The following is a 27,191-nucleotide window of genomic DNA, read 5'->3' on the forward strand; positions in this document are numbered from 1 at the left end:
ACTTTGCGCAGCGCCAGGCCGCCCGTAACGTAAGCGGAGCGGGCCGGAGCGGCGGCGGCCATTTTGTGCCGGGAGCGCGGAGGAAGAAGACGCTGGTGTCTCCACACTGCCCGGGCCCTGGAGCCGACCGAGAGCCACGCCGTTCCGGCCGCTGACGCCCAGCGGGTCTCGGACCCACTGACCACCTCTTCTCCTTTTGTGTCCCACCAAAGAGGCGAGGTGGCGCAAAGCGAGGCCTCCGAGGCGCAGCCGCCTCTGGCTGGACCCTCTCCCCGTACCCCCAGCCCCTCGCCGTCCCCACGGCCGGCGTTCCGCTGCCTCTCGCCCACCCCTCCGGGGGCGATGAGAGGCTTCGGGGACCGGGGCCGCGACCGAGACCGCGGCGGGTAAGGGGGGGTTCGGCACGGCGGGGGGGCGGTGGGGGAGCCGAACGCTTGCGTTGGGGGGCGGGGGGGAGGCCGCGGGGCAGGGGGGTGTGTGTTGGAGTGTCGGTATTGGGGGAGCCAAGATCGCGCTTGTGGGGATTTTCCCCCCATAGGTTCTCATGTGGGGGCGGGGGTAGTTGGAGACTTACCTGTCACCAAGGCGGGGTGGTGGGTTTTGAGCGTTTTGTGTTTTTATTATTTTTTTTTTTATTTAGCTTTTCCACCGCTCATGTGTAACTATTTCTGAAACTTGCTTGCAGTTTTAAGGCCTGCATCCACCCTGCCCCCTTAATTATTTTCTGCCAGTCCTCTTATTTACCCCGCGACACCCGTGGCACCCTCCCCCCCCGCAAGCCACGAAGGTCTCGGTGGCCCTGGCAGAGCTGGTTGTCCCTCTGTCTGCCCTTCTGGTTGTCATCGCTCCTTCTGGACTTACTAGAAATATGGCAGTGGGGGGAAGATCTCTCTCAGCTGCGCTCCCAGGCTTGTCGTGAGAGGAAATGGGATTGGAAACGCTGCCATGCGGGGGACTTGGGTACTCGGGAGGGTGATCTCGATGAACACGGTGCTGGACCCCACTTGCCAAGCTTACATAGCGCTACAGAAATTGTTTGTGTGGTTCTGTAAAGGCCTGGTGCTTGATACTCTTGAATCTCTTTTTTAAAGGAGGTTTGGCTTGAAAAAGGCTTTTTCAGGTTTGATTTGATGTGATGTTTTTCTTCTGAGAATGACAGCAATAAATACAGTGGCGTTATACTACATAACTAGATTGAGTCTCGAGGTTTTTAAGGGTTGAAAGTAATAAGGCGTTCGCGCCAGGCCTTTTTAAAGAGAAAGTTAGAACTGATTTCTGACAGTGGCATTTTCACATCACAAGTAGTTTTCAAGGATTAGCAAAAAATATATCCTGTGGCTTCTGCTATATGGTCAGCTAGATGTCAATTAATGAGTCTTCTCTCAGTTTTTTTTCCTTTTTTTTTCTCCCCCACTTCCTTTTCCTCTAGTTTTCCCTTGCCACTGGGAGATTAAAGAATATTTTGCTATATATTGCAATGCTCTCTGACATTCAGTTTCTCGTTGTCTGTGGAGGGAGATAGTTGTATCATTGCTTTATCTTACACCCACATTTAACATTCTGAAATTAAAAGATACTTTCATTTTTTTTTTTCACAGAGAGGAGGGTTCTGGTGTTTTTCTGCTAAGAGATTTCCAGCTCAGTTTAACACAAGGACATTGGAGTAAGCGCTTTGGCAAGTCTGAGATAGATCAGACCACTGCTGTTTTTGGAGTTTAGTGAGTGAGTTTGAGTATGCAGATTTATATACAGTTACTTAAAAGAACACTGGCCAAAGCGTTGACACAGCACTTGATGTGCCTTAAAAGTAGTGTAATTTCATTTTCTGTAAAGTCTTTAATTATAGTGGGTGCTTCACTTCTAGATCAGGGGTTTTGCATGAGTAAAAGAAGTGCCTGCCTACTTCTTTGTGAAGTTTTTGGACATTTGCATGAAATTTTTTTTTTTTTGGCATATTATCCTGGAAGCTTTAATGCATCAGGATTCAATTTGTTATATACATCCTTTTAAGGTATGAAAATACTTGTAACCACTAAGAACCATCTTACTTCATAAATAATCTCTGTAAAATGTTGGGCCACCCAGTGTGCTGGTTCAGCACCATCTGAAAGTTTATCACCACTTCTTCTGTAGGCTGATCACATACAAGCTTTCTGGTTTCCTCTTGTCAGGAGTGAGCTGTAGGTGACTTCTTAGGATGGAAAATTGTTACGTTTTGCTCTGGAATGCATCAGGTTTACTCAGTTCTGTCCCGGAAATGATGGCACCAGTAATATTAGGGAAGAATGTTTTGAGCCAGCCTAATTTACCTTTGTAAAGAGAGCTGTTGGCAAACCAGGGAAATATTAGATTTAAATCAGCTTAATTGGAGTTGGAATCTCATTTTACCCGGAGTCAGACTGTGAAGTGTCAGTTACTGCCAGTTTAGCAGATAAACCCCCACAGAGGCAGTGTTCAAGGGCTGCTGTAGGGCTTCTTTCTTTCAGGTCAGTATCCAGGCATATTGTGTACAAGAGTGGAGAACTAAAACTATGTGCCTTCTGTGTAAAATTTTTTCCCTCTGGATAGCTGTGGAGCAAGTATTCATAATACCCAGCTGTTGCAGTGTCCAGTCTTGCAATCAGCCCTGTCATATATTTCCTTTTGTTAGGGAACTTTTCAACCCTTTGAACCTATGGTGGACTTGAGTGAGGCTGTGGGTTTTGTAGGAACTACTTGGGTACTGAAATTGTTGACATTTTGACCTCAAGTTAGCATGATCAGTAACAAACATCATCACTAAAGGTGAATGTCCCTGTAAATGAAAGTCTGTGCCTTTCTTTTCCTTTGACCTGAAAGGAAACAATGCTTAAATGCATTTTTGAAGTTGTGTTTCACTGTCTTTTTCATATGACGAAAATTGATGACTGTGCAGGCTGTCTGGGGGATCTGATAGATACACTGATCAGAAAATAAGGGATATTTATATGGAAGGGAAGAAGCCTAATGCACAGTTGCAACACAGCAGACATTTTAAAACTAACTTAGCAGTTTTTAAGTTAAATTATATCTACTATACTTGGCTTTTCCAACAATTTAACTGCTTCTTGTTAGAATGTTGATTTGAGTTCTGTTTCTTTGGTCTCTTAGTCACTGTAATTTGTAGTTTCCATTGGGAAGTGGTTTAAAGAACAAATGTATTTAATGTTAGAGCAGATAGTCTTGTACTTAAGATAATTCAGAAATTTTTTTTCAGCTCGTTTATTTTTTGGTAACTCTTCCACCCCCTCCTTCATCCACAAGTTACTCCTTTAAGAAAGTTGCTTAGGGATTTTTGTTGCTTTCAGTTTGTTTCATTACCAGGTTTTTATTTATTATTGTACTACTTGGGTAAGGTGCAGACTCTTTGGTTTTGCGGTCTAAAAGTTGTTTCTAACAGGCATGTCTCATGAATTCATGTTTTGCAGAAAGCTGTAGCTTTAGGACAAAAATGGACTTGATAGCATTTGGAAAAGTACTTTCTGCCAAGTTTGTACAATACTGATGAAAGTGCTGTAACTTTTTTTTTTTTTTTGATGTTATTTTAAAATCCAATTCATGGTATTTATGGTAAATAATCATTTCATGCCACTGGGTTATTAGTTACTCTTACAGCTTGCTGCCAGAAGCTCATGTTTTGGCTATTGCATTAGCCAGTCATTACAGTTAGTTCTTAACATTTTGAAGTGTGTAAAATTAACTGGATAAAGAAAACTTAGAGAGAAAGAGCAGTAATTTCTGAGTCGTTCTGCTAGTGAGAAATTTTTTATGAACATTGGCTTCTTACTCTCTTCAGTCTTCATCACAATGCACTTGAGAGCAGATATGGCTTTTCCCAGGTTTTTTTTTTCTTATTTTTTTCCTGTTAGGTTGTGTTTTAAAAATACTTTTTAAAAAATTTTGTTGATTACAGAATTACAGATGGACTTGCAGGCTTGGCTGGACTTGTTTACTTTTTGTTCTTCATTCTGTTGTTTTTCATTTGAGGCATACTTCTTGATAAGAAAGGAGAGAAGATATAGAGGGGGGAGATAGTGAAATAGCTATTTAGTGTAAAACTAACCTTGAGAGAGAGAGAAGGAACTTGGAAGGAGAGATTTTTCTCATCCCTTTTATGTAGCTACTTTATAAGTGCACTGTTGGTTTCAAGGCAGGTGCTGTAGGTGTACAGCTATAGGTGTACACACAGCCATGTCCTAGAGACAGGAGCTTTGAAGGGGTGAATTACAATAACATGGTTTTAGGTTCAGAATCAACCTAAAGCAGGTTTACGTTATTTCAAGAAGTTTTATACCATCATAGTGATTGGAGGGGGTGACTTGTTAGAATGTTGTGCTCATATGTCAGCTTGGGGAAAAGACAATGGAAAGTGGTTAAGAAAATTCCAGAGTAATTTTAAAATAGTCTTAAATACTAGTAGTATTTTTTAAAATAACTAACATTCACGTTCACAGGTTTGGAGCGAGTCGTGGAGGTCCTCTTCCTCCAAAGAAATTTGGTAATCCAGGGGAACGTTTACGTAAGAAAAAATGGGATTTAAATGAACTGCCCAAGTTCGAGAAGAATTTTTATGTGGAACATCCAGAAGTGGCCAGGCTTACTCCGGTAAGTTCCATGTTGTCTACAACAGAAAATATCTCAAGTTGAAAAACTTGTCCTAGGAGGTTTGGGACAGCATGTAAAATAGAGCTGACTCTTCTTTAAGTGTGTTTGGCATGTGTACTCTGTAGGATACTTGTTTCTAGTTGCTGTTATTATTTAACATTAGCAAAGGATATGCTTTTCTTCGTAGTTGTTTTTATATGAGATATTTTATATTCTGTCATTTGTAATGCATCATCATCATGCTTGTCTGGTCCAGTGATTTGTCAGTGGAGATGAAATTTGGAGAGTTACAGTACTGGAGAAACCCTGAAAAAACCTAAGATAATGAACTAAAAGTGACAGAAATACATGAGAAATGTTGGAAAAGTAATATTTTGTCATAAGAGTAATTTGGGCTGAAAGAGGCCTTGGGGACACCTCTAGTCTAATCCTCTGCTGAGAGCAGCACTAACAGTAGAACTAGAGCAGGTTGCTTAGTGCCTTGTCCTTTTGAGTTTGAATACCCCCAGGGATGAGGAGAATTTATATCCTCTCTGGGTGGCTGTCTCAGGGCTTAGTGTTTCTCATGGATTTTGAACATCTTTCCTATAGCGACCCATCAAGTAGTTAAAAGTAGCAGTTAAAGGCCACTGTTAGCCCAGTCTTCCCAAGCTAATCAAATCTGGCGCTCCCAGTCTGTCTTCATTGTGGTCTGTACTGCAGCCTCCAGCTTTCCCCCATAATTGGACATGCCATGTTAAAAAAATGTCCTCCTTACATCGGGGGCTCAAAACCAGGTGCAGTACTTTGTGTTTACTCTCTCAATACAGTAATCTTCCCTTCCTACCTAGCTTGAGTCTGGTCTTCTATTCTCTCTTGCAATGTATTTTTATAATTAGAAATTAAGGTATTTTGTTCTTAACGCGAGGCAACAAGCACAATGTCATTATCTGATTGCATAGATTTACAAATCCTTATGTGAAATATGCATATGGCATAAAGGAATTGAGGGGGGTATCAACTTCTTAAAGATACCACAACTTGAGCTACTGAACCACGGTTAGCATGAGCTGCTGTAGCTGTCCTTGGCTTAGCCAGCTAAAAGGATTTTCATGTTTTCCCCAGTAGTCACTTTCTCTTTTTTACCTTTTAATTCAAGCTCAAGAGATTCTCAGAAATAGTGGATCTATTGCTTTGGATAAAGTACATATTAGGTATTGATGTGTCTCTATTGATTTCTAATAAGCGTTAGAATAAGGTCATGAATTGTTGAAGCATGTTGCAAAGGGCAGTTGGGCTTAAAAGATAACCTAGACAAAAATAAAACACTTTCTCTAATCCTGAAATTATGCTTATGTGGCTACACATTTCTGACATAGTACAAGAAGTTCCTTAAAAAAATTGTGAGGTCCTAGGGTATCATTATGATGTTGTCAGAGCTTCTTTCATTCTCTGAAACAATTCCAAGCAACATTTGAGTTGCAAGTTATCCAGCAAGAACTCTGTATTTATCTACCTCTGCAATGTGTTAATTGTAGGAGAAGGACTGCCCTGCCTTCTGTTCATGGTATATTAGGACCTATTTAGTTTGTTTAATTCTTAACACTGACACATAAAATGTGTTTCTTATCCTTTGTTTCTAATCACTTTTGAAGCTGTTGATCATTTCTGGCTTCTGGAAAAATGCCTAAAAATGTTCTGCTAACTATACTCTTCATTTAAAAGGGTTGGTTGTAAGAAGAGATTGACATTAGTCCTTCTAGGCTATGTAGAGAGCTCATACCACTGAATATTGGAGAAGCTGTACAATAAGTCGCTCTTAAAGTAAAATCTTTAGAAAAGCAGTTGTTTTTACATCCTGTTTTAATTTAGTTCTCTAACAAAGCTGTTATCCAGAGGTGAGAAGTGAGTTAGTAGTTAGGAACACACACTTTAAGTCCCTGCTGATACTTGGCATTTATTTTTTCTTTTTTTTTCTTTCTTCATTAATAGTATGAAGTTGAAGAATTGCGAAGGAAGAAGGAGATAACAATTCGGGGAATGGAGGGCTGCCCCAAGCCAGTGTTTGCCTTCCACCAGTGTAGCTTTCCACGTAAGTACTTTTGCCATTTTTTAAGATCATGATGATGGCTCAGAAAATACCTGAACAGTTACTGGTTCTATTCTCTAAAAAGTTCTCTAAAGCCTCAGTTATTCTTTAAGAAATATATTTTTTTCTTAAATTCTGAAGAGTATGTGATGGATGCCTTGATGGACCAGAACTTCACAGAACCCACTCCAATTCAGTGCCAAGGCTTTCCGCTAGCCCTCAGCGGTCGTGACATGGTGGGCATTGCACAGACCGGCTCTGGGAAGACACTAGCAGTGCGTATTCTTTCCTTTTATTTCTTCAGCTAGCTTTCCTGGTCACCTGGCAGAAATTACCTGTGGGTTAGTTTTTGGCCTTGCCAGTACTAGCAGCAAGATGATTACATTTTTAAAGCTTGTTGTATTGCATCGTGGGGGACAGTTGAGTTCCAGCTCAACTACAAGCCTGTTGTATTCACAAGGGCGTATTATGTGCGTGTCTTCCTGTTTGGATGCTTAGTCAGTTCTCTATGCTTACATTGTGGTTTAAAAACCAGAACATTCTCTTTAGCACATTTGCTTCGTAAACTATGCAGGTTAAAATAAAAGATGGTTGACTTTCAGCATATATATTAATTTTAGCTGTAGTGTTAAAAAAGATTTTTATCCTTTATGAAAAACATTGGCTAGGACCATGATTACTCAGTTCCGCTAACTTATGCTCCAAATTTAAGAGAGCCTTGCTTTCAGAGGTGCTGAGCAGCCACATTCTGTGCTCATCCGCCAAAGCAGATACAGTCGGTCAGCAGCTCTTAAAAATCTTCTGTTGTGCTGGATAAATGCAAGTATCTGGTTTTGCAGAGTCACAATTTGTATATGTTACAGAATACTGTTTTCTTCTGTTTTAGTACTTGTTGCCTGCAATTGTTCACATCAACCACCAGCCATATTTGGAGAGAGGGGATGGCCCAATTGTAAGTGCTTGTTGATTCTCTTTGTTTTTGTATCTATAGCATGACATTGTTAATGAGATGGGTGTTTTATTTAATTGATGTATCAGAATAGTAATTTTTCATATCCTGTTTCTATCAGAATACGAATATTTACTATCACAATGTGAACATCCCACTCAGTTGAAATTCTGTGCAACTGCTGATGTACTCTAAAGATATTTAAATGTTTCAGCTAATAAAGAGCAGATGGTCCAACTTTGCTTATGGTTTTATGTTAGGGATGTGTATGCAGCTTGACTCTTCCTGAATAATTTCCTTTTGCAGTGTCTGGTTCTGGCACCTACTAGAGAGTTGGCCCAGCAAGTGCAGCAGGTGGCTGATGATTATGGCAAATGTTCAAGACTGAAGAGTACCTGCATATATGGAGGAGCACCCAAAGGTCCCCAGATCAGAGATTTAGAAAGAGGTAATTTTAAAATGGGTGCTTGCAGTTTCTGGAGGAAGTGGTATTGTAAAATCTCTGTAAAAATAAAACTTCTCAAAACCTGTTTGGAAGGGGACGAGTGTGAAAGAGTGTCTTTCTCTTTTTCCAGTTGCAATGACAGTTCATGAGGTAGTTCTTTTTTTTGTTGTATAGTGGCTTGGATATTAGATTTTCTTTCTGATTGCTCTTTGAACTTTCCACTAGTTAAGATCATCGAGGTGTAGAAAGGGGAAAAGGAAACTTCACAGAAGGAGAACAGGTTCTTTTCAGGAAATGCAATACCAGCAGCATGTTTAAGGAAGGATTTTTTCTAAGGCAGATTTCAAGTTTTCTGCCTACATTTGTTCAAATAATCAAACTTTGTTTCTGAATCTATAAAAACTTCTTTGGACAGCAGAAGGGGTGTGTGGTTTTTTGTTTGGTTGCAGTTTTTTGTAGTTTTTTTGTTTTGTTTTTTTTGGGGGTTTTTTTAATTGTTTTTAAGCACTAAGCACTATGTACCCTGTAAGCAGCTACTGTAACACAGTAGTGCTTAAGTGACCTATAATTTCAAATGCAGCAATGTGCTGATGGCTTTCATCTTCACTAGATTAAAAAATGTAATAGAATTATGTGAAAAGATGCAAGAATTATTATCAAGGCAGACATACATACAGATCTATTCAAGACATCAGAAAATTTTGCTTACCACTGCAGTTTGCAGGGTCCTTATTGCAAACTGCAGCAGTGGGATAAAGGCATGCATTGTAGAAGTCTGTGGATATCACTGTTCAACAAAACAGTGCATTCCAGTTCAAAAATAGCATCTTCAGTGGAGGAGTCCAAGGTTTCATGAAGAGTCCTTGGCAGGATCAGCTTGCTGGGTTTTGCACACCTTTCTGGAGTGCAGTAAAACAGATATTCTGCTTAAGAAGAAAATCTTTGCATGCCTCCTCTTCCTTAAACCTACTTTCTGTGGACATTTCAGTGACCCTGAAATAGTCACCTGTAAAATTTGGGAATTGGTGGAAACCAGATCCTCCTTTTAAGGAATGTGTAAATTGCCCAACCCGGTATTAGTTAGGAATATTTGAACTCTCTTCTTATCCCCACAAATGGTGGCGGGATGGTTGTCTCTCACTATTGGTGTATAATTGCTCAGTTTTAAAGCCCATGCTTTGGCTTTATATATTAAAAAAAAAGTGAAAGTAATTTGACCCATATAGAAAGAGGAGCACTTCATGTTTGAAAATGACTCCTCTCTAGACTGCATAGTTCTGGAGGAAGGTGGGTCAGGCTTGTGTAGAAGCTTGCTTCACTTCTGGTTTTTGGAATGCTCTTCCCTGGTGTTTTCCTGGCAGTAACCTTTTAGTTTCTGTACTGCATTTATTATTCTAATGGCACTGTAACAGTAATTTCAGAATGGAAAAAATAATAAACAGAACTAGGGCTTCTACTGAAATGACTCAATCTTGGGTACGAATGAGGGTGGTGCTTTTTTTTTTAAAACAATTTTTCTCTGGGAGGTGATTCATTCTGACTAAAAATACCAGTTGACATTCAAATGAAGAGCCTTACTCTTTCCTTATTCTGTTCTGAAGGTGTGGAGATCTGCATTGCTACACCAGGTCGCTTGATTGACTTCCTTGAGGCTGGAAAGACCAACCTTCGTCGCTGTACATACCTGGTGCTGGATGAAGCTGACAGAATGTTGGACATGGGATTTGAACCACAAATTCGTAAAATTGTTGACCAGATAAGGGTGCGTGACCCTTCTGGAAGGACAGCCTCCTTTGTTTTCCTATTTGAAATGTAGTATCGTAAACAAATCTGTTTTCCCTTTTCCTTAGCCTGACCGCCAGACTCTGATGTGGAGTGCCACCTGGCCAAAAGAAGTGCGCCAGCTTGCCGAGGACTTCCTGCAGGACTATGTTCAGATCAATGTGGGAAACTTGGAGCTCAGTGCCAACCACAATATCCTGCAGATAGTGGATGTATGCATGGAAAGCGAGAAAGACCACAAGTAAGCTGATGTTCCCACCATTTCACTTTCTTTGGTTGTACTTAAAGTGTATGATGCTTTGTGAGCCTTCTAGGAATTCCAAATAGTGAAGTTACTTGTAGTACTATTTAACCTTTGAGTGTTACAAAGTAAGTCAGTCTTGTAATTAACTAGTCTCTTGTGTATATTTTGACCATACCTTTGCACAACCAGCAGAAATTTCTGTGATACTAACTTACGTGGATGTGTGTTGTGTGTGTCCTCAATGTCCCTTGATAGAGAGATCCTTTATTCTGGTATGTGTGCCTATACATCTTGGCTCTCATGTCTGTTTTAGACTGATCCAACTGATGGAAGAAATCATGGCAGAGAAGGAAAACAAGACTATCATCTTTGTGGAGACAAAGAGGAGATGTGATGATCTCACTCGAAGGATGCGCAGAGATGGGTGATTAGCTTTTCCCCTTCCTCCACTTCTTTCTAGTGGGAAACAAAAATTTTAATCAAAAGCAGTAAGGCTTAAATGTTCTTAATGCTATTGTTGGGAACAACTTATCCATTATTTTTTTGGCTGAATTCAGTCATTGTTTGCCAGAAGATTCCATTCCATCAAAGCATTAGTGCAAGAGAGAGTTTTCATAAGTAGTGCAGCTTTTTTAGTGTATCAGAATCCTGATATGCTGATGGAGACTGTATCAATATAGCAAATGTCTTTTGGCTTAAATGGCTGTTTATGTAGGTGGCGGGTTTACAGTACACATGCTGGGTAGATAGAGGGCAGAGAATAAAATATTTCTCAAATCTTACAGTTTTTCCCTTTTAAACAAAATGCCAATAAAGCTTCCTGTTTGCTTTAATGTATGTACTTTCTATCTATACTAATGTATGTCTCTGTTTGGCAGTTGGCCAGCTATGTGTATCCATGGAGACAAGAGTCAGCCAGAAAGAGATTGGGTGCTTAATGGTGAGTCCGTCACTGACAGGAGAATAACTTAGGCTGCTCTACTTAATTTACCTAGATGTGTTTTTCTCTGGTCTGGTTTTGGTTTTTTTATCTCTAGACCAAATAGACACGTTTAAAAGGACTTCTCTTGCCTTTGTACTCTTAATTTCAGTATTTGTGCCTTTTTTTGGTTTGTTTTGATAAAGTTGGAAAATTGTTTAATGCAGCTGGATTTTGAAAAATTGTTGAGGTGTTATATCCTGACTTGTGGGGGTTTCTGGAATTGACCCACCTTATGTAGCTTCTGGAAAATGAGCATTTAGTGTAAATCAAGTTCAGGTAACTTTATCTTTTTGAAAAATCTTACTTCATAGCATGCTTTGTTTTACAGAGTTTCGTTCTGGAAAGGCTCCTATCCTCATTGCTACCGACGTTGCATCTCGTGGGCTAGGTTTGTACACATAGACCACTCTTGCCTACTGCTGCATATTTTTCTTCTTTGGACTGAAAAATGTTTCTTTAAAAAAAAATTCAAAGCGTGATTTTCCCCCACATGTGAAATACGTTTTTTAACATTAATCTTTTTTTTTTCTTTCATATTCAAAGTCTCTTCCTGCTCCTAATGAACAGGCTTTGGTCTGCAGCAAGGCCTAGGCATGACCAATCGATCGCCAAGAGGGAGAAGAGACGTCCAATTATGCAACCCAACCCTTCCACCACACTCACTTCTTCCCCAAATCCAGCTTTTGTTGCTGGATGGTAGGGATGGATTGCTCTCAGTTCAGAGCGTGTCAGATAAAGTTCAAGTAGGAAGTTGTGGGAGAGCATTTCAACAGCAAATAGCGAATATTCTCCCCATATGACACACCACAGATTTGAACATACCAACCCCAGTGTACTTGCATGTTTACCCTGCAGATGTATTCACATCTGAGAAAGCACTGCTCCAGATCTTTGCTCTTGACATGTAACCTTCCCTCCTCTGTGTTCCTTCTAGGCAGGACCACTGAGATGATATATGGCCTTTAACATCTTGTTACCCAGATGTGTAATTGAATCAAAATCGCACAGCTCTGTTCTGGTGGTATGAAAATGATCTGTCTGGATGCAACAGTTGTGCCCCCTTTTATAATAAGCATATTTGTGTTGTGAAACACCGTGTGCTCAGCACAGTCCTTATGCATCTGCCCACCCTAGAGGAGGAGGATGGCTGCTGAAGTGCTCTGAGCTTAATAACAGACATTGAATACTCTGCCCACCCTGAGTTTGGTAGACGATAAACTACTTGGGAGTCAGTGTCTCATTTTAGTAAATTGTAGACAAAATTACTGCGAATCAGTTGAGATTTAACTCAGAGAATCTAGTTGGTTGAAAGCCTCAGTTACCTGAGCTCTCTTTGTATGCCAAAAGGGTGGCTGTGCTGTGCATCATATGGTCACTTTAATACAGGCAGACCATTAATAGGCTTGGCAGCCTTTGTTCACACAACCTTCACCCCTCCTTCCCCTCCCCCCTCAAAAAATGTCCAGCACTTCCTCAGGAAGTGATTATATGGACTTCAGTCTCTGCCCTCTAGGGTCATGTCTGGACCTGTGCAGTTAGAACTTGGGCCTGTTGGGAGAAGGGACTGAGGCCTGAAACTAGTTTGTATGAAAGAGAGCTGCTTTCTCTAGCAGCATTTTTTAAACAGGCTTGCTATGTGCTGGTAGCTTCTTTGTGCATCTTGCCTAGACATTTAAAACAGCCTCATCCCCCTCAAAAAAAAAAACAAAAAACCAACAAAACCAACACCCTCCCCCAAAACGACTCAATTGGATAACACTTCAGAAAACAGTCTCCCTACTTCCCATCGTCCACTTCACCCAAGCTAAGGGGGAAAGGTATCAGAGTCTGTTTCTTGTTACTGAACAACATCTCTGCTTGTTTTGGGGCCCTGAGTTTGCTGCTTAAAATAAGTCACTTAACTGGCAAACTTCTGGACGACTTCCTCCAAGATCCTGGAAAGTGAAGGCTTCTACCTAAATAACATAAAACAGGGGCGCGCGCCTTTTGGCTGAGTCACCAGGGCTTTCCCTCTTCCTAATGGAACATTGGTTTCAAAAAAGCTTCTTTCAGGTAAGTTCTGAGTCCCATAATGACTTCTTTGTGATAATTCCCTGGAGTGAGGTCCTCTCTCTGCACTGATTTTTTTTTTTTTAAATTTATTTTTTTGTTCAGTCTATTAAACTAAAAACATTGAATTTGTTTTGTTTTGTTTTCTTTAACAGAAGCTTTGGTATCAGCTGCAGATCATTCTCAGTGCAGGGGTGGGGGCACATCTACAATGATGGTCTAAACAGCTCTCTAGACTAGCATGTTTGCTAGTTTATATCTGTCCCGTTTAATAATTTGAGACTGTCTGTGCCATATGGTGTTCTGATGGTCTGACAAAGGGATTGTTTCCCAGGTAGCTGCTAAAAATGATTTACAGTCTCAATTCTTGATCCTGCTACATTATCTTCTAAAAGTGCAGGAGGATTGCGAGTGTGCGCAAACACTTTGGAGCATGCTAGACTGGAGAAGCCGAGTCTTGTACCACGCTCTGGTCTTCAGCGAGCTGCGTGCTCTACCAGGACCACTTTCCAGTCTGGAAAACACCCTTGCATCTTCCTCTTCCTGCCTTCCCATTCTTTCTGCTCCTCCCCAGTCAAGGCAGTTCTGTCTGCATGGGTAGCTACAATTCCTTGTGCTTTCTGACAGGAAAGCACGTCCTTGTATCCTCTCTGATAATTCAAGTCACTTGCTACTGGATGTGCAAAACGGGACTGGCTGAGGACCATGTAGCCTGGAGCTTGTCAGTCTAGCTACACCCCGGCTGTGAAGATGCAATCTGTCACACGTACTCCTCTCTATACTTCACTTTCCCTTTTTAAAAAAACTGTTGCATCAAGGACCCTAGCTGGAGACTCGCGCAGCCCCCTGTGAAACCTGCCTTCTCACTCCCTTTTTTTGGTGTGATTCAGGACTTTGGAGTCAGCAAAGACTGAGGAGCCCCCCCTTTGCTGTAATAAGAAACAGACATAAAGTCCCCCTCTTGTCACAACAACCCTCATGTTTTTATTTTTCCTGCAACCCCTTTGAAATTGATGCAGTCTGGGCAATAGATGCAGTCTGACCCTTTGGATGTAATTTTTGTATCTTCATTTTTTTGACAATTGCCCCTAAGAGCCCCAAATAGGGGACAAAAAGCGTTGGAGGACCTGAAACTTTTACCTGAGCCCAGGTTCTCCGGCGCTTCACAACCAAATGGGGCTACAGAGAAGCGTCTAAGCCAGTTCACAGAGCGAGCGTGTGTGGGGACTTCTCGCTGCCACGGACCCTTGATGCATGCTCCCCGCGCTCCAGTGGTCCCGTGTCAGAGGGCGGAGTTTTCGAAAGGAGGCCGCCAAAAATAAAAGGCAAAGAGACGGGATCGGCTGCAGCGGTTTCCCACAGGAGGAGGGAGTGTGCATCGGTCTGGTAACAAACAGAGAATGTTTCTCTCTTTAAGACAAAACAAAAAGAGGAAAGGAAATCACAAAAATCTGTGTTTTATCTTGGATATTTTCAGAATATTCTCGTTAAAATGCAGATTTTAAATTATTTTTTTTTCTGAGCTGCTAGGGCACTTACTGTAGATCGGTGTATTTGAAAATACTGTATACTATAGCAAGTAGGTGCTTTTGGTACTTAAGGTGCTTTCACTGAAGCATTACACTAATATTTACTGAGGTTCTGTCCAATAAGTTTACAAAGTCTGTCTTGTCTTAAAACACAATTTGGATTTCCTAAGTTTTAAAACTGTTTTGCATACAACGCCATTTTGATAATTTTATTTCCTGCTTCCATTTGACACTGGAAGTAGGGAATTGCTTATGGAATTCAGGATTGTCCAAATCATGCAAACTTGCCAGAACTGGACAGAGCAGCACAGAAATGTTAGTGCAATGCATTCTAGTGATAACTACAAAGCTGAGTTAAGATACTTCAGGTCTGAATAATTTTTAATGAGTTGGCTGAATAAAACTAATGTATTTGAATGCCTAAAGTGTTAGGCTAGGGAAATTAGTTCACTGTATTTTATTAGTACTGTAAAAGTAAATATTTTTAAGATTGCTTTTTATTTCATGTTACCAAGTGGAAGGTAAGTGATCTCATTACTGTTATTTTTTGTTAGACTTCTCCCAACAGAGTAAAAGCTTTACCATGGCAGTTCTGCCCTTCCTCCACCCCAGTTTGCTCTGTCTGATGGTGACATTTTCACTTTACAGATTGTGTTAAAAAAAAAAAACAACTATGAAATTCAATTAGCTTATTCACAAACATCGGTGTCTTTGACACAGGAAGACAGAGACATGCATTCCGGGGAGGATGACTTTGAGTGCAGGGCAAAGCTGCTTTGAAATTGCCATTCTTTTTCAGGACACTGACCTTTGTTCCTGATGATCTTAAATTTCAGTCTTCTACTCTTTTGGGATGAGTCTGTCTTGTATTTATTCCATGCAATTACTAACTTTGTATTTTTTTTTCTTATTACTGTCACTGCATTCGTGCTCCCCACCTTTCGTTGGCACGTCCTCTCTTCTTCTCCCTTTTCCTCAACCCCACCCCTTCACTGTGCTTCGCTCCTGGGCAATTCACAAGACGTGGAAGATGTTAAATTTGTGATAAACTACGACTATCCGAACAGCTCCGAAGATTACGTGCATCGTATTGGCCGTACCGCACGTAGTACCAACAAAGGTACTGCCTACACCTTCTTCACACCAGGAAACCTGAAACAAGCCAGGGAGCTTATCAAAGTCTTGGAAGAAGCCAATCAAGCCATCAATCCAAAGCTGATGCAGCTTGTGGACCACAGAGGAGGAGGAGGTGGTGGTGGAGGTAAAAGCACAAGGGAGAAGGGCTACAGAGGGAATATGTTCCCCACTTTGAGGGAGGGAAGATTAAAAGAGGGTAGACAAGTAGTAAGTGCAGGTCTAAGATGACAGATGAGTAATAAAGCTGTTCTGTTCTTGAGGTCCCAACACTTGATGTAGACATAGTACTTCTGTCCCAAGAGACAGGCAGTCCCCTGTTTCACCTTAGCTGTAGAATTTTTTTCTCCTTATAAGGTCCTCAGGGAGCTGATTTTGCATGAAGTAATTGTTACCTCACAGCTCCTACTAAGGACAGGCAACAAAGGTGCACATGCAAGCATGTGCAAAATTGAAATTGGTAAAGGGATATGCTGACTTTCAGGAACTGACACACTTTTTCTTCCCGTTCCCTGAAGGAATAAGAAGTTTCCTTATATTTCCAAATTTGTCCTGAATTTCTCCCGTTTCTTTGTCTCCAAGCACATACATAAAGAACCCTTGTTGAACTTCATGTTTACACCTTGAACAGAATGAAGAGGTGTATGCACAGCTGTGCAGAGAAGTTACAGTCAGTCAGAAGAAGGTGCTCCTTGGGAGCAAAATTGGGGATGTAGAAGGGGGAGAAAGGGTGGCGTAAGTGTACCAGACATCATTGTTTAAGACTTGTTTATGGTACTAAATCTTAATGTATCCATCGCCAGGAGGTCGTTCTCGTTACCGAACGAGCAGTTCAGTAAACAACCCTAACCTGATGTACCAGGAAGAGTGTGACAGGAGGCTCCGGGGAGTGAAAGAGGGCCGGAGAGACTCAGGTGGCTTCAGAGACCGTGAGCGTGGTGAAAGTTATGCCAACGGAGCCAACAAGACCTATGGCAGTGCCTACGGGAGCCCAAATTCTGCTTTTGGGGCAGCACAGAGCCAGTATGGTTACACTCAAGGGAGCTATGGAGCAGCTGCCTATGGCACGAGTGGCTATGGCACTGCAGAGTACAGTGCTAGTGGCTATGGTGCCAGCACCACAGCTGCCACGGCTGGGAGAACCTCACAGAGCACTACCCAACAGCAGTATGCAGGGATGGTGGGGCGCTCGGGCCAGCAGCCACAGCCGCTCATGTCACAACAGTTTCCGCAGCCCCCTGCCACTAACGTGATGGGCTATATGGGACAGACTGCCACCTACCAGTACCCGCCCCCTCCCCCACCCCCGCCCCCCTCCCGCAAATGAGACCACTTGCTGGTGACCAGTGTAGACCTCTTGCATTTAAACTAACCTTATCTTTCTCTTCTTTCCCATTGTGATGTCTTTCATGCAGGTTAGACTTAGAATTCACTATTCAAATCCCTCGAGCCCATCAAAAATCGAGCCCAGTCCACATTAATGACCCTGTCCTCTTTTTTTTCTTTTTTTTTTTTTTTTTAATGAGATATATGTAGTTGACTGGAAAATTTATTATTTTTGTCTTGCATGTTGAGGAATTTGGGAATTTTATTTTCTCTAAAAGAAAAGGGTATAAGGCAGATAGGTCCCAGCTTGATCATCTTGGTGTCTAAGGTTTGTGTGAAAAGTTGCTTTTGAGGGAAAGAAGTTTCTATCTGTAACACGTTAACTTAATTTCAGGAAGTATAAAGAGAGATGGGAAACTCTGGGGGAGCCAAAAAGCACTTAATTTAAAATATAAATGCAAGGGAGCAATGCTCACTTCTCCTAATCTTAATTTTTTGTTTTAAATAGCTCACTATTACTGCTTGTAATCTTACTGTAGGTGACTTTCCATAAGAAAACTCTGTTCTTTTGTCTGAGCTGGGTGGTGTTCAGAGTAAAGCTTTGGGTATACTGTTGGCGATTTCTGTAGGTCTGGAAACCCCATTTTCTGCTACCTGTATCAGCCTGCAGTAGGGAGTTCGGGATTAAAAACCCAGTGTCAGAGACCAAAGCTGTCTTGAATTCAATACCTGAAAACCAGATATTTGCTGGGGGTATCCCTGCTGAAATGTTCAGCCAAATAAGTTCTTTCCCTACGATTGTTAAATTGCAGCATCGCAAATGTGTGGAGCCTGATTACGGTTAAATTAGTTACTGCTCTCAAATGTCTGTTGTTGGGTTTATTGAAAGAAGTCATCCTTGAGAGCCCAGAAATTATGCAGAACTGAAATGATGAACTGCATTAGCTCATTTGTCTGTCCTTCACAAACAAGCTCCCTTTTGCCATGGGGAATGTTCTGAATGCCGCTACGCTCGATAAAATGTGACAGAGTTTTCCACACTTAAATTTAAGAGGTTTGAATAGGGTGGGCTGGGGGGGCGGGGGGGAGGAAGGAAGGAGGAGATTGCCTGGGGTCTCCTTTTCATGAGGTAAGCGGTGAGCTGGTTAGTGCATTTTGATTCTGAAGCTTTATTTCTTTTGTACCTTGCTCTGACTATTGCTTTCTCTGGCTTTTGAGTGCATTTCCCTGCTCCATTGGTCCCTTTGAGCTGAGCTCTTGCAGGTAGGTAGTATTTTAGAAAATGTTAGAGAAGAGTGAAATTTTAGTAAATACGTAAATAAAACTTGTTTATTTTACAGGCTAAGGTGGGTGTGAGGGGGGTCCCCCCCTTTAGTAAAGCATGTTGTTGACTTGTTATTTCTAATACCAGACGGTTCAGAGACAGTAGATGATAACAGGAGTTGGCTGCCCTTGATCTGATAAGATGACAAAAGTATGGATACATCTCCTGGTTTGAGGCACGCTCTTTGCATTAGGAGAGCGCAGGGGGGTTGTGGGTTTTTTCTGTTGGTGTTCTTGCATATGGATGAACAAGGCAGCCCACTCCTTCTGTAGCGGAGTGGAACTTCTTATAGCCCTGGAAAAGAGCTTGCTTATACAGAAATTATTTCTTTTAAAATTTAATTTCTTCCCAGAGTAAAATTTGGGGGGATGGATGCGCTTTTCTCTCTTTTTTTGTGCAGTACACAGGTAGGTTGCTGACAGGGAGAAGGGAGATTCCTTCCAGAACGTCAGTTCCCTGGTTCCATTTTATAATTCCAGTGCATGGGCAGGAAGCTCCTTTGCTTGTGTTAAGTGAAAGCCAGAAACATTTTGTTTATCCAAGCACTGACTGATATGTCTTTGGCCTCCCTTGCAAGCAAATCTAGAGCTTTTTTTTTTTTGCCTTTTTTTTGTTTTGTTTTGTTTTAAATTTGGGAGTAGAATGCAGAAATGTGTTAGAGGGGGTCTAAGAGTAGGACATCTCACTGACTGGCTTTAAAAAGGGTCTCTGGACCGCCAAAGCTGCCTTATAGTCTGTTATAGCTTTCACTTTTGGGGGTGACTTGTGCATGTTTAAACATCGATGCCAAGTCTTGGCAGTGCATTATTGCCATTGAGGTCAGCTGAAGTCCAGGGTCTCAGTTCGGTTCAGAGCGTCAACCAGACCGCTGAATGCACCGTGGCATGTGCTGCCCCTGTCCCATCTGGTGCTCTCTGCTCTGCTCCATGTACCAGCTGGAGGGCCCTTGTTGATAAAGCATTAGCCTCTAGTGTTGTTTGCATTGTTTTCAATCTGTAAAAAGTTTGTGGGAGTGTCAGATATCTGAGCTGGGTGTCTCCTCCCCTCCCACTTCCTGAAGCAATTTACTGTTTGGACTTCTCTGAACAATGGAAGGATTACTAGCTTTGTGTGGGATCAGCATCTTGTTTCACACACCTGCTGGTCTCTGAACACATTCCTGTTGTATTAACGAAGACTTGAATTGAGAGATTCATAGATCTGTGGTGTTCAGGCACAGGATACTAAGAGCTATGTTACTATTCTTAGTTTGTAAATTGTCCTTTTGATACCATCTTGTTTTCTTTTGTAGGTATAAATAAAAACACTGTTGTCAATAAATTGTGAACTTTGTCTTTATTTTTGGAATGTAAAGCCATCTTTGCTCCTGTCCTTCCCAGTTCTTAAAAGTCAGATTCAAGGAGATGGAAACACTTCTTGGCAGCCCACTGAATTTTCATTGACATCGTCCCTGTCTGTAGAATACAAGGAAACTGAAAATAAGTGAGCGGGGAGGATGTTTGAATACTTGCAGAAGATTTGTGTAATTCAAAGGAAATGTGTTTTTCTTGAATGTTACAGGGCCTGAGAGAGGGTCGGGCAGAATTAGTTTTCAAGAGAGTGTTAGTTCATACAGAGTTAAAGTAACAGTTTGTAGCATCTGCTGGGTCAGACATGGCCACTTGTGAAATGGGTCAGTTGTCTTATGTTAACAGACTTTATTAGTACATGCTCCCTCTACCATGGGCACTTGCTGAAGGACTAAAGGGAGTGACATTTTCCCTTGTGCTGCCTCAGGATCAAGGTGGAGGTGTGTTTTGGACATAGATGCTGGGAAGAGCTGGGAGAGAAGAAGTTGCACTACTTCAGTATTGGCCAGCACTAGCACCAAATTCAAGTGAGAAGAAATAAAAAGAGGGAGGGGAAGAGTCTGACGGATAAAAAGCATTTCAGTTTTCCAAGCCTTGTCTTCCTGGCACTGGGTTGACACTCAGCTGAGCCATCCGTTAGTCAAAAAGGGCCAGGGAAGGAAAGCTGTGATCTTAAAACAGCTTCATTTTATGGAACTTCTTGTGCTGTCTGTGGGATGTCTTCAAACAGGCATGGGAAGGCTTAGCTTCTTTCCTTTTAGGACTGCAAAGAGAAAGAGAAGGTAATTAATAAATTTAGTAGAATTCCACTGTTCTATTGTTCCAATAATTTTATGTTTTCTAACTTGTGATTTAGAGCGCCAGTAGCAGGGTGCCAGGTTTGCAAACTGTGAATGGGAGACGACCACTATGAATGCTGCCAAGAGGGGAAACCACAAGCTATTTATTCTCCTTTATGCTAAAGGAAGAGGTTCTTGTCTTGGTTACTTGTTCTCATGGGTGGACCATATTAATTCCTTTTTCTTGATGATGTGCTGTCCCCAGTGCTTTCCCCTCCTTTTGATACAGAGCATGGCCTGAATAAATGTCTGTGGCCAGGCCCCTGCTGAGCCAGTCCCAGCCCATCTGAGCTGAATATTGAGATGGCAGCAGGGATGCCTCTGGGAAATGCCCAGAGGCCCATAGGCTTAGATGGGGTGGCCGGAGCAGGGACTGTCCTGGATGCACAGTGGTCAGTGGTGCAGATTGGCTGTGCCTGGGACGGGGCGGTACTGGGGTGGGCGCTGGGGCCCATCTCTGTTGCGTGCCAGAGGGAAGGGCACTGATGTGCTGAGGATGCACCATGCAGGAGGGCCTGATGGACTGGGCGAGGCCGGAGGGACTGTGTCAGGCTGGAGAAGTGGGCTAGGGAGGCCTTGTGAAGGTCAGCAAAGCCAAGTGTACATCCTGCCCCTGGGGTGGAACAGCCCCAGGCACCAGTACGTGCTGGGGGCTGCCCAACTGGGCCATGGCTTGGCAGCAAAGGCCTTGGGTGTGCTGGTGGACGCCAAGTTGGACACAAGCCAGCAGTGTGCCCTTGTGGCAAAGCAAACAGCCTCTGGAGCTGCACTGCCGGCAGGGTGAGCAGGGAGTCCTTCCTCTCCCCTCAGCCTTGGGAGGGCACAGCTGGAGTGGTGGGCTCAGCTTTGGGCTCTCAGAACAAGAGATGGGGATACCTGGGTGAGTCAAGGACCACAAGAGCATCTTAAAGTAGGAGCACAGGCTGTGAGCTGAGACTGTTCAGCCTTGAGTAGGCTGAGGGGCATCTTACCCATGTGTACAAGTGCTGGATGGGAGGAATAAAGGGGACAAACCCAGACTCTGCTGAGTGGTGACCAGTGGCAATGGGAAATTCCACTTAAACATCTGAAAATAATATTTTGTAGTGAGGGTGATCAGACACTGGCACAGATTGCCCAGAGAGGCTTCATCTTGGAGATAAGCAAAACCTTACTGGACAGAGCCTTGAAAAATGTGAGCAGGGGCATGGATTAGATGATTTCCCCCCCACCACCCTCACTGCCCACACCCCATGCCATTCTGTGAAATACAAGCTTTGGGGAGCTGAAAGCTTCCTCAGGATGTCTTTCATGTCCTTTTGTTAAACAGAAGGGAGCTCATCTAGTTTTGAAAACAAGATAAAAAGAAGTAGCATTCTATAAAAATCCCTTTGCAGTGCTTTGGTATAGGCTCAGAAGTCTTATTAAATACATTTCTTTATATAACACATTTTTGCTTTCTTTTTTCAGCATCACTGCCCTTTTTTCTGAGCTCTTCAGTGTTAGAAATGTTTTGAAAAGTTGGGTTTTTTGAAGGAATGTAAGAGATGCAACCTGCTATAATATTGCTGGCTCTCATAAATGACTGCAAAGTATTTGCATGTCTTCAGACACCATTTCTCTCCCATGATCCAGAACATTTGTGTAAAAGAAAAGAGATAAAAAAAGCAATTCTCTTCCTGCTGTGATGTTCCATCTACAAATGTTTTTTCTTCTGCCTCTTGTATCATCTAAATTTTGCAGCTCTGTCACTAGCAGTGTGAGATTGGAAGCCAGCAGTTGTGTTTTTTCCCCCTTTTGTTCCACCATCACAACTACAAAGGGTATGGATTTCTCACAAAATACAGAAGGACACAGGACACACGAATTGAGCGGAGCTAAAATGGGAATTAGTTTAGAAAAGAAAAAAAAGGAATTGACGTGGAGCACCTTGATGGCAGTTTTAGAAAGTATTTTTCTGGCTACAAAAATATTTAATGACAGAAGGAAGTCTTAATCTGCCAAGGCCAGCCACCTGCTCAGTGCTCCTGTCACCTCTCTGTCAGCAGGTGTATTGCATGAAGCTACCAAAAATCCATCCCTTGAAACATCAAACGTGGGCCGTCATTACTGCTTTTGGCAGACTGGTTGGGGAAAGTGAAGGAGGAGGAAAATAGTTGTCCACTTGGCTAATTTCATCTAATTCCATCCTCCTCACCAGAAAGTGTTTTAAAGTGTACTTCAGCCTTGGAAAACCAAAGCATGTTCTATAGGATTTATGCCCTTGGTGCACTTGTAAGCTCTGGTATGTAGCCATTTACCAAAGCGTGGCACTGAAATGGAAGGGGCATCTGATTTTGGAAAACAGGTGCCTTGTCTGTGCAGATGCCCATCTTCCTACAGAGTCAGTTCTTGATAATCAAAAACCCGATCTTCCCTATCAAAAGAAGAGTAGGTTTAATAATATCTCCATATGTCTGCAGTTGCTTTCTCAGGTACATTGTCTGCCTGCAGCTATTTTTTCCCCCTCAAAGTGTTTTGGGTTTTTTTTTGGTGTGATTCATAATCTTTCAGAGTGTATGTAGAATTGAATGTACCTCAGTTGTTAACTTCCCGAGGTGGGGTTAAACTAGGCTTAACTCTGGTTTAATTTTTGCTGTGTTTCACATGCACATCTAGAGCCTTGCAAGCAGTGACGCCCACTTGCAGTGAATAGATACGTTTTTTAAACTGGACCCAAATACAGCAAAAACTAAAGTCATGTAAGTATTAACACATGGCAAGCTGTAGCTCCACCCTATACTGCAAGAGTGTTGAATGAACATTTCAGTGTTATAGCAACCTGTTTGCCTACCTTTGGTGACGTAGAGATAGAAGAAGTCACAGTAGAAGATGGTTTGTACCACCCCGGAAACGACAGCGATCTGGTCGTAGAAATTCTCCGTGTGGTAGCGCCAGACCCAGTTGGCAATGTAGAGAGCACGGTAGAGGCCCAGGAAGAAAAGGTAGTGCGTTGTGATGGTCTCTGCTTCCCCTGTCTTGCTGATCATGAAGAGCTGAGGAAGGATAGCTACGGACTCCAGGTAGATGGAGAAGGTCCAGAGTATCTGTGAGGTGCAAAATGGAGGCAGTGGGGAGTCAGTGCTGGTTAGTATGTGTTAAGACCCAAAGCTTTTCATTTGGCAAACCACTGATGTGTGAGGGGGATGAGCAGTGCTGCTGAAGTTGGGGAAAATGAGCTTGCTGTGCTGGGAGTGAGAGGAGACAGCACGGAGCTGCTCTGTAGATGGTACTGTCTTCAAGGCCTGCCAACTTTGCCTCTCTTGCCTGCTTTTGCTGTTAAAAATCTCAGCTATTCAACATGCTGCTCACTCTGCTGCCTGGTGTCAGGCTGCTGCTGCTTCCCTTCCCTTTTCCTGCCTCAGCTTTGCCTTACCTCCAAGGGGGTGAAGCTGTGGTTCTCCAGAAATGACAGGCCTGTGACAGGGACCAGCAGGAACTCGAGGCGAAAGGAGTCATTCTCACTGTCAAACGTTTTCCGGAATTTCACGTAGATCATATACACGGTGATGTAGGCACAAATCAAAAAAATGACCTGTGGGACAGAAGGGAGATGGCAAGACCTCACCTGCAGTTGCACTTTCTGTGCTTAAAGAGAGGCTGGCTTTGCCAAAAGTCAAGATAGTGGTGAATGCTTTGCCTGTATTGGCTTAAGGATTGACTTATACAGGAGACAATCCAGTGTTCAGGTAAAGCTTGCCCCACCATGAGAATCACACATGTTTGAGTCCCTCCGGGGCACTCTGTGTAGAGGTTGGCTTGGTGGCAGCTTTATGTTAATGCTCCTGCTGTACAAGGACACCTAGGCTTGGTTCATGGCATCTTGTTCCAGTTTTAGTGATAAATATGGCTCAGCTCGCTTACTGACTATGGAAAGGGGTTTTTTGGTCAATGGAGGGACATTGGAACCAAAGGAAGCATCTTTATCCACCCTTCCTGGCTGAAAAACCCAGTGACTGTGTACTCTCACCTCCCCGAGAAACCACAGCGAGCTGAGAGGAACCTCTCCTGCTGCACTGCCCTCTCCTTACCTTCATCACAGTGTTATAGACAGAGATGAAATTTGTGAACAGGTCCAGGTAGCGGGTTGTGAAGACGAGGGCAAAAAGTATCTGACTCTTCCCGGAGATTCCTGCATGGCAGGGAAATGAAAAGAAAGTAAAGCAGATGAAAGGAAGGACCCGTGGGATGGTGGTTTCCCCTTACGCCTCCTTTGAAAGCATTTGTATGTAAGTGTGCTGTTTTGTGAGCCAGGGCTGGTGTGTGGGTGCTGAGGAACCTCTACCCCAGGAGTGGCCAGGGTCTCCCAGGGTAACAGGGCAGGCTCCTGCTGGTGCCCCTGAGTGCTGCCTGTAGGAACTGGTGCTCAGTGGGCATGCTCACCACTTTGGCCAGTTCAGGCCTTGCTGTCATCAAAAGACCTTTCTCTTCCCATCCTTCCCCCTTTGCCTGCCCACCTCACCAGGGGTTGTGTGATGTGACATCTCCCACAGGAGGGAAGTGCTGCAGGACCAGCCCCAGGACGCTGATGGAACTTGGCCACTGCTGGCAGAGAGATGCAGTCACACCCACCCACTTCTGTACCTGTGATAGCGGCCACAGGCCCAGCAGCCCAGCCCCAAAATCTCTTGAGGAGGGAACTATGAGCAAAATCCTCCTGCAGGAAGCTGCTGTCCTGATTTCCTCACCCTGGGTTGGGGCAGCCTCTGGCACCTGTCCACCACTGGTAGAACCTCCAACCTAGAGCAGCTTCTTCTCCAGGTTGTTGGTGTTGGTACCGCCACAACCTCTCGCTCTCATTTTCCACCTCCCTCCAGCCTTGCTGCTCTCTCCTTCACTTCACCACCCTGAGACCAACACCTGCCTGAGGCTGTGCGCCTTGCCACATCACATCCTTCCAACACAGCCCTCTCCTGCCAGGGAGACCTCCCAGAGGAAGAGGATGACTTCCCTCGAAGAGCCCACGCAGGAGGGCCGCCCGTTTGTATGGGCTATCGCTGGCTTTTCCAGCACCCATTTTGTTGTGTCCTCCACAGAGCTGCCCTCCGAGAAGAGCCACCCTCCTTCCCTGGGGCATGGGAGCACTCACCAGCACAGGACTTGGACTTCACGATCTTCAGCAGGAGAATAATGATGGCCAGCAAGTGGGAGACATCCCCCAGGATGCGGAAGATGTTCATGGTGCCGGCGGGGCTCCTCTGGTGTGAAGGGAGTGGGGATCTTTCTGCAGGCAGGGAGGGCAAGGGCAGGAAGTTTTCCTCCCCCGAGCCTCGACTGAATGAACAGTCTCCTTCGGCTCAACTTTCCTTTTTCCCTGAGCACGGAGCCTTCCCTTCTTGTAGCGCAAAGTTCAGTTTCCCCTCTCCCGTGGCTGCAGATGGCTTTCCCCTGCCAGGCTGGATGTCTCCCTTGTTTACTTTTCCACCGAGGTGGATTTTCCCTCTCCCAGCCTAGGGCCTTCCTCTCTCTGCTTTGGGCTGAAAGTTGGAGTTTGTCTCCCGGAGAGCTCCAGGCTGAGCAGCCCCGAAGCCAGTGCTGGGTGACGGTGACGTGGCTCCTGGCTGGCCGGGGAGGAGAGAGAGGAGGAGGCGGAGGCGGGAATAACTGCGCTATTTTTCCCTTTTTCTTTTTTTTCCTTCCTCTTTTTTCTTCCCCTGCTTGTCTCAAGTTACACGCGGAAGTGTGGTTAAAGGGGATAAGGCAGAGGGAGCAGGATTCCCATCCTCTGGCCTTGAGGACACACCCTCCGGCGAGGGCCAGTGCCTAACCTCTCTGCACCTCTGGGTGCAGTAACCTCTGTCCTGCTTCCAGTCGGCCGTGTTCTGCTCTCTGCCCTCCCCGGCCCCATCCCACCTCCCGCACCTTCCCACCCGTGCTCCACCTTGTCTCCTGGAGCCAAAGTGGGGAGATATTTGAATTACCAAGCCATTGCAGCTCCTCCACAGCTGTTCATGCACAACCACTCCCTGGTATCTGCCCCACCAGGCACCCCTGCCTTCAGGTATCCTATCTGGAGCAGTGTGGATTCCTGAGCCCAGCCCTGAAGAAAACAAAAGATCCTCCCAAGGGCTGGTTTGAAACAAACTTCACTGAAAATATTAATCCTGGATTCCTGCAAGAGGGTTACAAGCACCACAGGGAATGTGAGCGAAAGAAGCACGTGGTTGCTGCTGGGTCTATAGATTTCACAGAAAGGAACTCAGTAGTGATGGTTAGAAAGTTTTAATATATTTGAAAACAGCCCTGGGTGACCAGCTTAGTTTGAATAAACCCTGTCCTTGGAGCGGAGTTACGTAGGGAGATCTCATGGCAGCAGTGGGGGGACCTCTGCAACAAGACCCAGCAATTAGATAATCAATTTCTAATCACTAATATAACATTGCTTTAGTACAACCAAATGGAAGTTTTAATTTGTCTCCTTGTCCCTGAGCAAATCACATCTGGCCATGGGTCTAATTTGGTTACTCTTGGATTGTGTGATCCTGCCTGCTCTTGTCCCAGAGCTGGCTCTGGCTGCTGCCCTCCCTGTC

The 27,191-nt window shown here is 43.6% G+C and overlaps 2 protein-coding genes across 2 annotated transcripts; one reads left to right on the forward strand and one right to left on the reverse strand.

Annotated features, from left to right (window-relative positions):
* Positions 1 to 67: 67 nt before the first annotated feature.
* Positions 68 to 19,775, forward strand: DDX17 (DEAD-box helicase 17). The gene is made up of 13 exons (XM_069002795.1): positions 68 to 386; positions 4,473 to 4,623; positions 6,595 to 6,694; positions 6,833 to 6,966; positions 7,578 to 7,643; positions 7,947 to 8,088; positions 9,687 to 9,847; positions 9,936 to 10,108; positions 10,425 to 10,535; positions 10,990 to 11,051; positions 11,422 to 11,481; positions 15,693 to 15,932; positions 16,609 to 19,775. Exons 1-13 carry the CDS (start codon positions 343 to 345, stop codon positions 17,130 to 17,132), a joined length of 1,968 nt encoding a protein of 655 aa, XP_068858896.1. The 5' UTR covers positions 68 to 342; the 3' UTR covers positions 17,133 to 19,775.
* On the reverse strand, positions 17,298 to 26,953 carry KDELR3 (KDEL endoplasmic reticulum protein retention receptor 3). Its single transcript, XM_069002797.1, has 5 exons — positions 25,751 to 26,953; positions 24,693 to 24,793; positions 24,038 to 24,196; positions 23,456 to 23,708; positions 17,298 to 20,567 (listed from the first exon to the last, which is right to left on the reverse strand). The coding sequence occupies exons 1-5, from the start codon at positions 25,839 to 25,841 to the stop codon at positions 20,527 to 20,529; spliced, it is 645 nt and encodes a 214-aa protein (XP_068858898.1). The 5' UTR covers positions 25,842 to 26,953; the 3' UTR covers positions 17,298 to 20,526.
* Between the last annotated feature and the right edge of the window lie 238 nt (positions 26,954 to 27,191).

The sequence above is a fragment of the Aphelocoma coerulescens genome, chromosome 1A, assembly GCF_041296385.1.
Source record: "Aphelocoma coerulescens isolate FSJ_1873_10779 chromosome 1A, UR_Acoe_1.0, whole genome shotgun sequence".
In the NCBI taxonomy this organism is placed as follows: Eukaryota; Metazoa; Chordata; class Aves; order Passeriformes; family Corvidae; genus Aphelocoma; species Aphelocoma coerulescens.

Coding starts and splice junctions, on each gene's coding strand:
- DDX17 (XM_069002795.1), top strand. CDS start 343: ATGAGAGGCTTCGGGGACCGGGGCCGCGACCGAGACCGCGGCGG. Junction 387..4,472: donor CGCGACCGAGACCGCGGCGG/GTAAGGGGGGGT, acceptor TCACGTTCACAG/GTTTGGAGCGAGTCGTGGAG. Junction 15,933..16,608: donor AGGAGGAGGTGGTGGTGGAG/GTAAAAGCACAA, acceptor ATCCATCGCCAG/GAGGTCGTTCTCGTTACCGA.
- KDELR3 (XM_069002797.1), bottom strand. CDS start 25,841: ATGAACATCTTCCGCATCCTGGGGGATGTCTCCCACTTGCTGGCCATC. Junction 24,794..25,750: donor GAAGTCCAAGTCCTGTGCTG/GTGAGTGCTCCC, acceptor CCTGCCATGCAG/GAATCTCCGGGAAGAGTCAG. Junction 24,197..24,692: donor TCTATAACACTGTGATGAAG/GTAAGGAGAGGG, acceptor TCTGTCCCACAG/GTCATTTTTTTGATTTGTGC.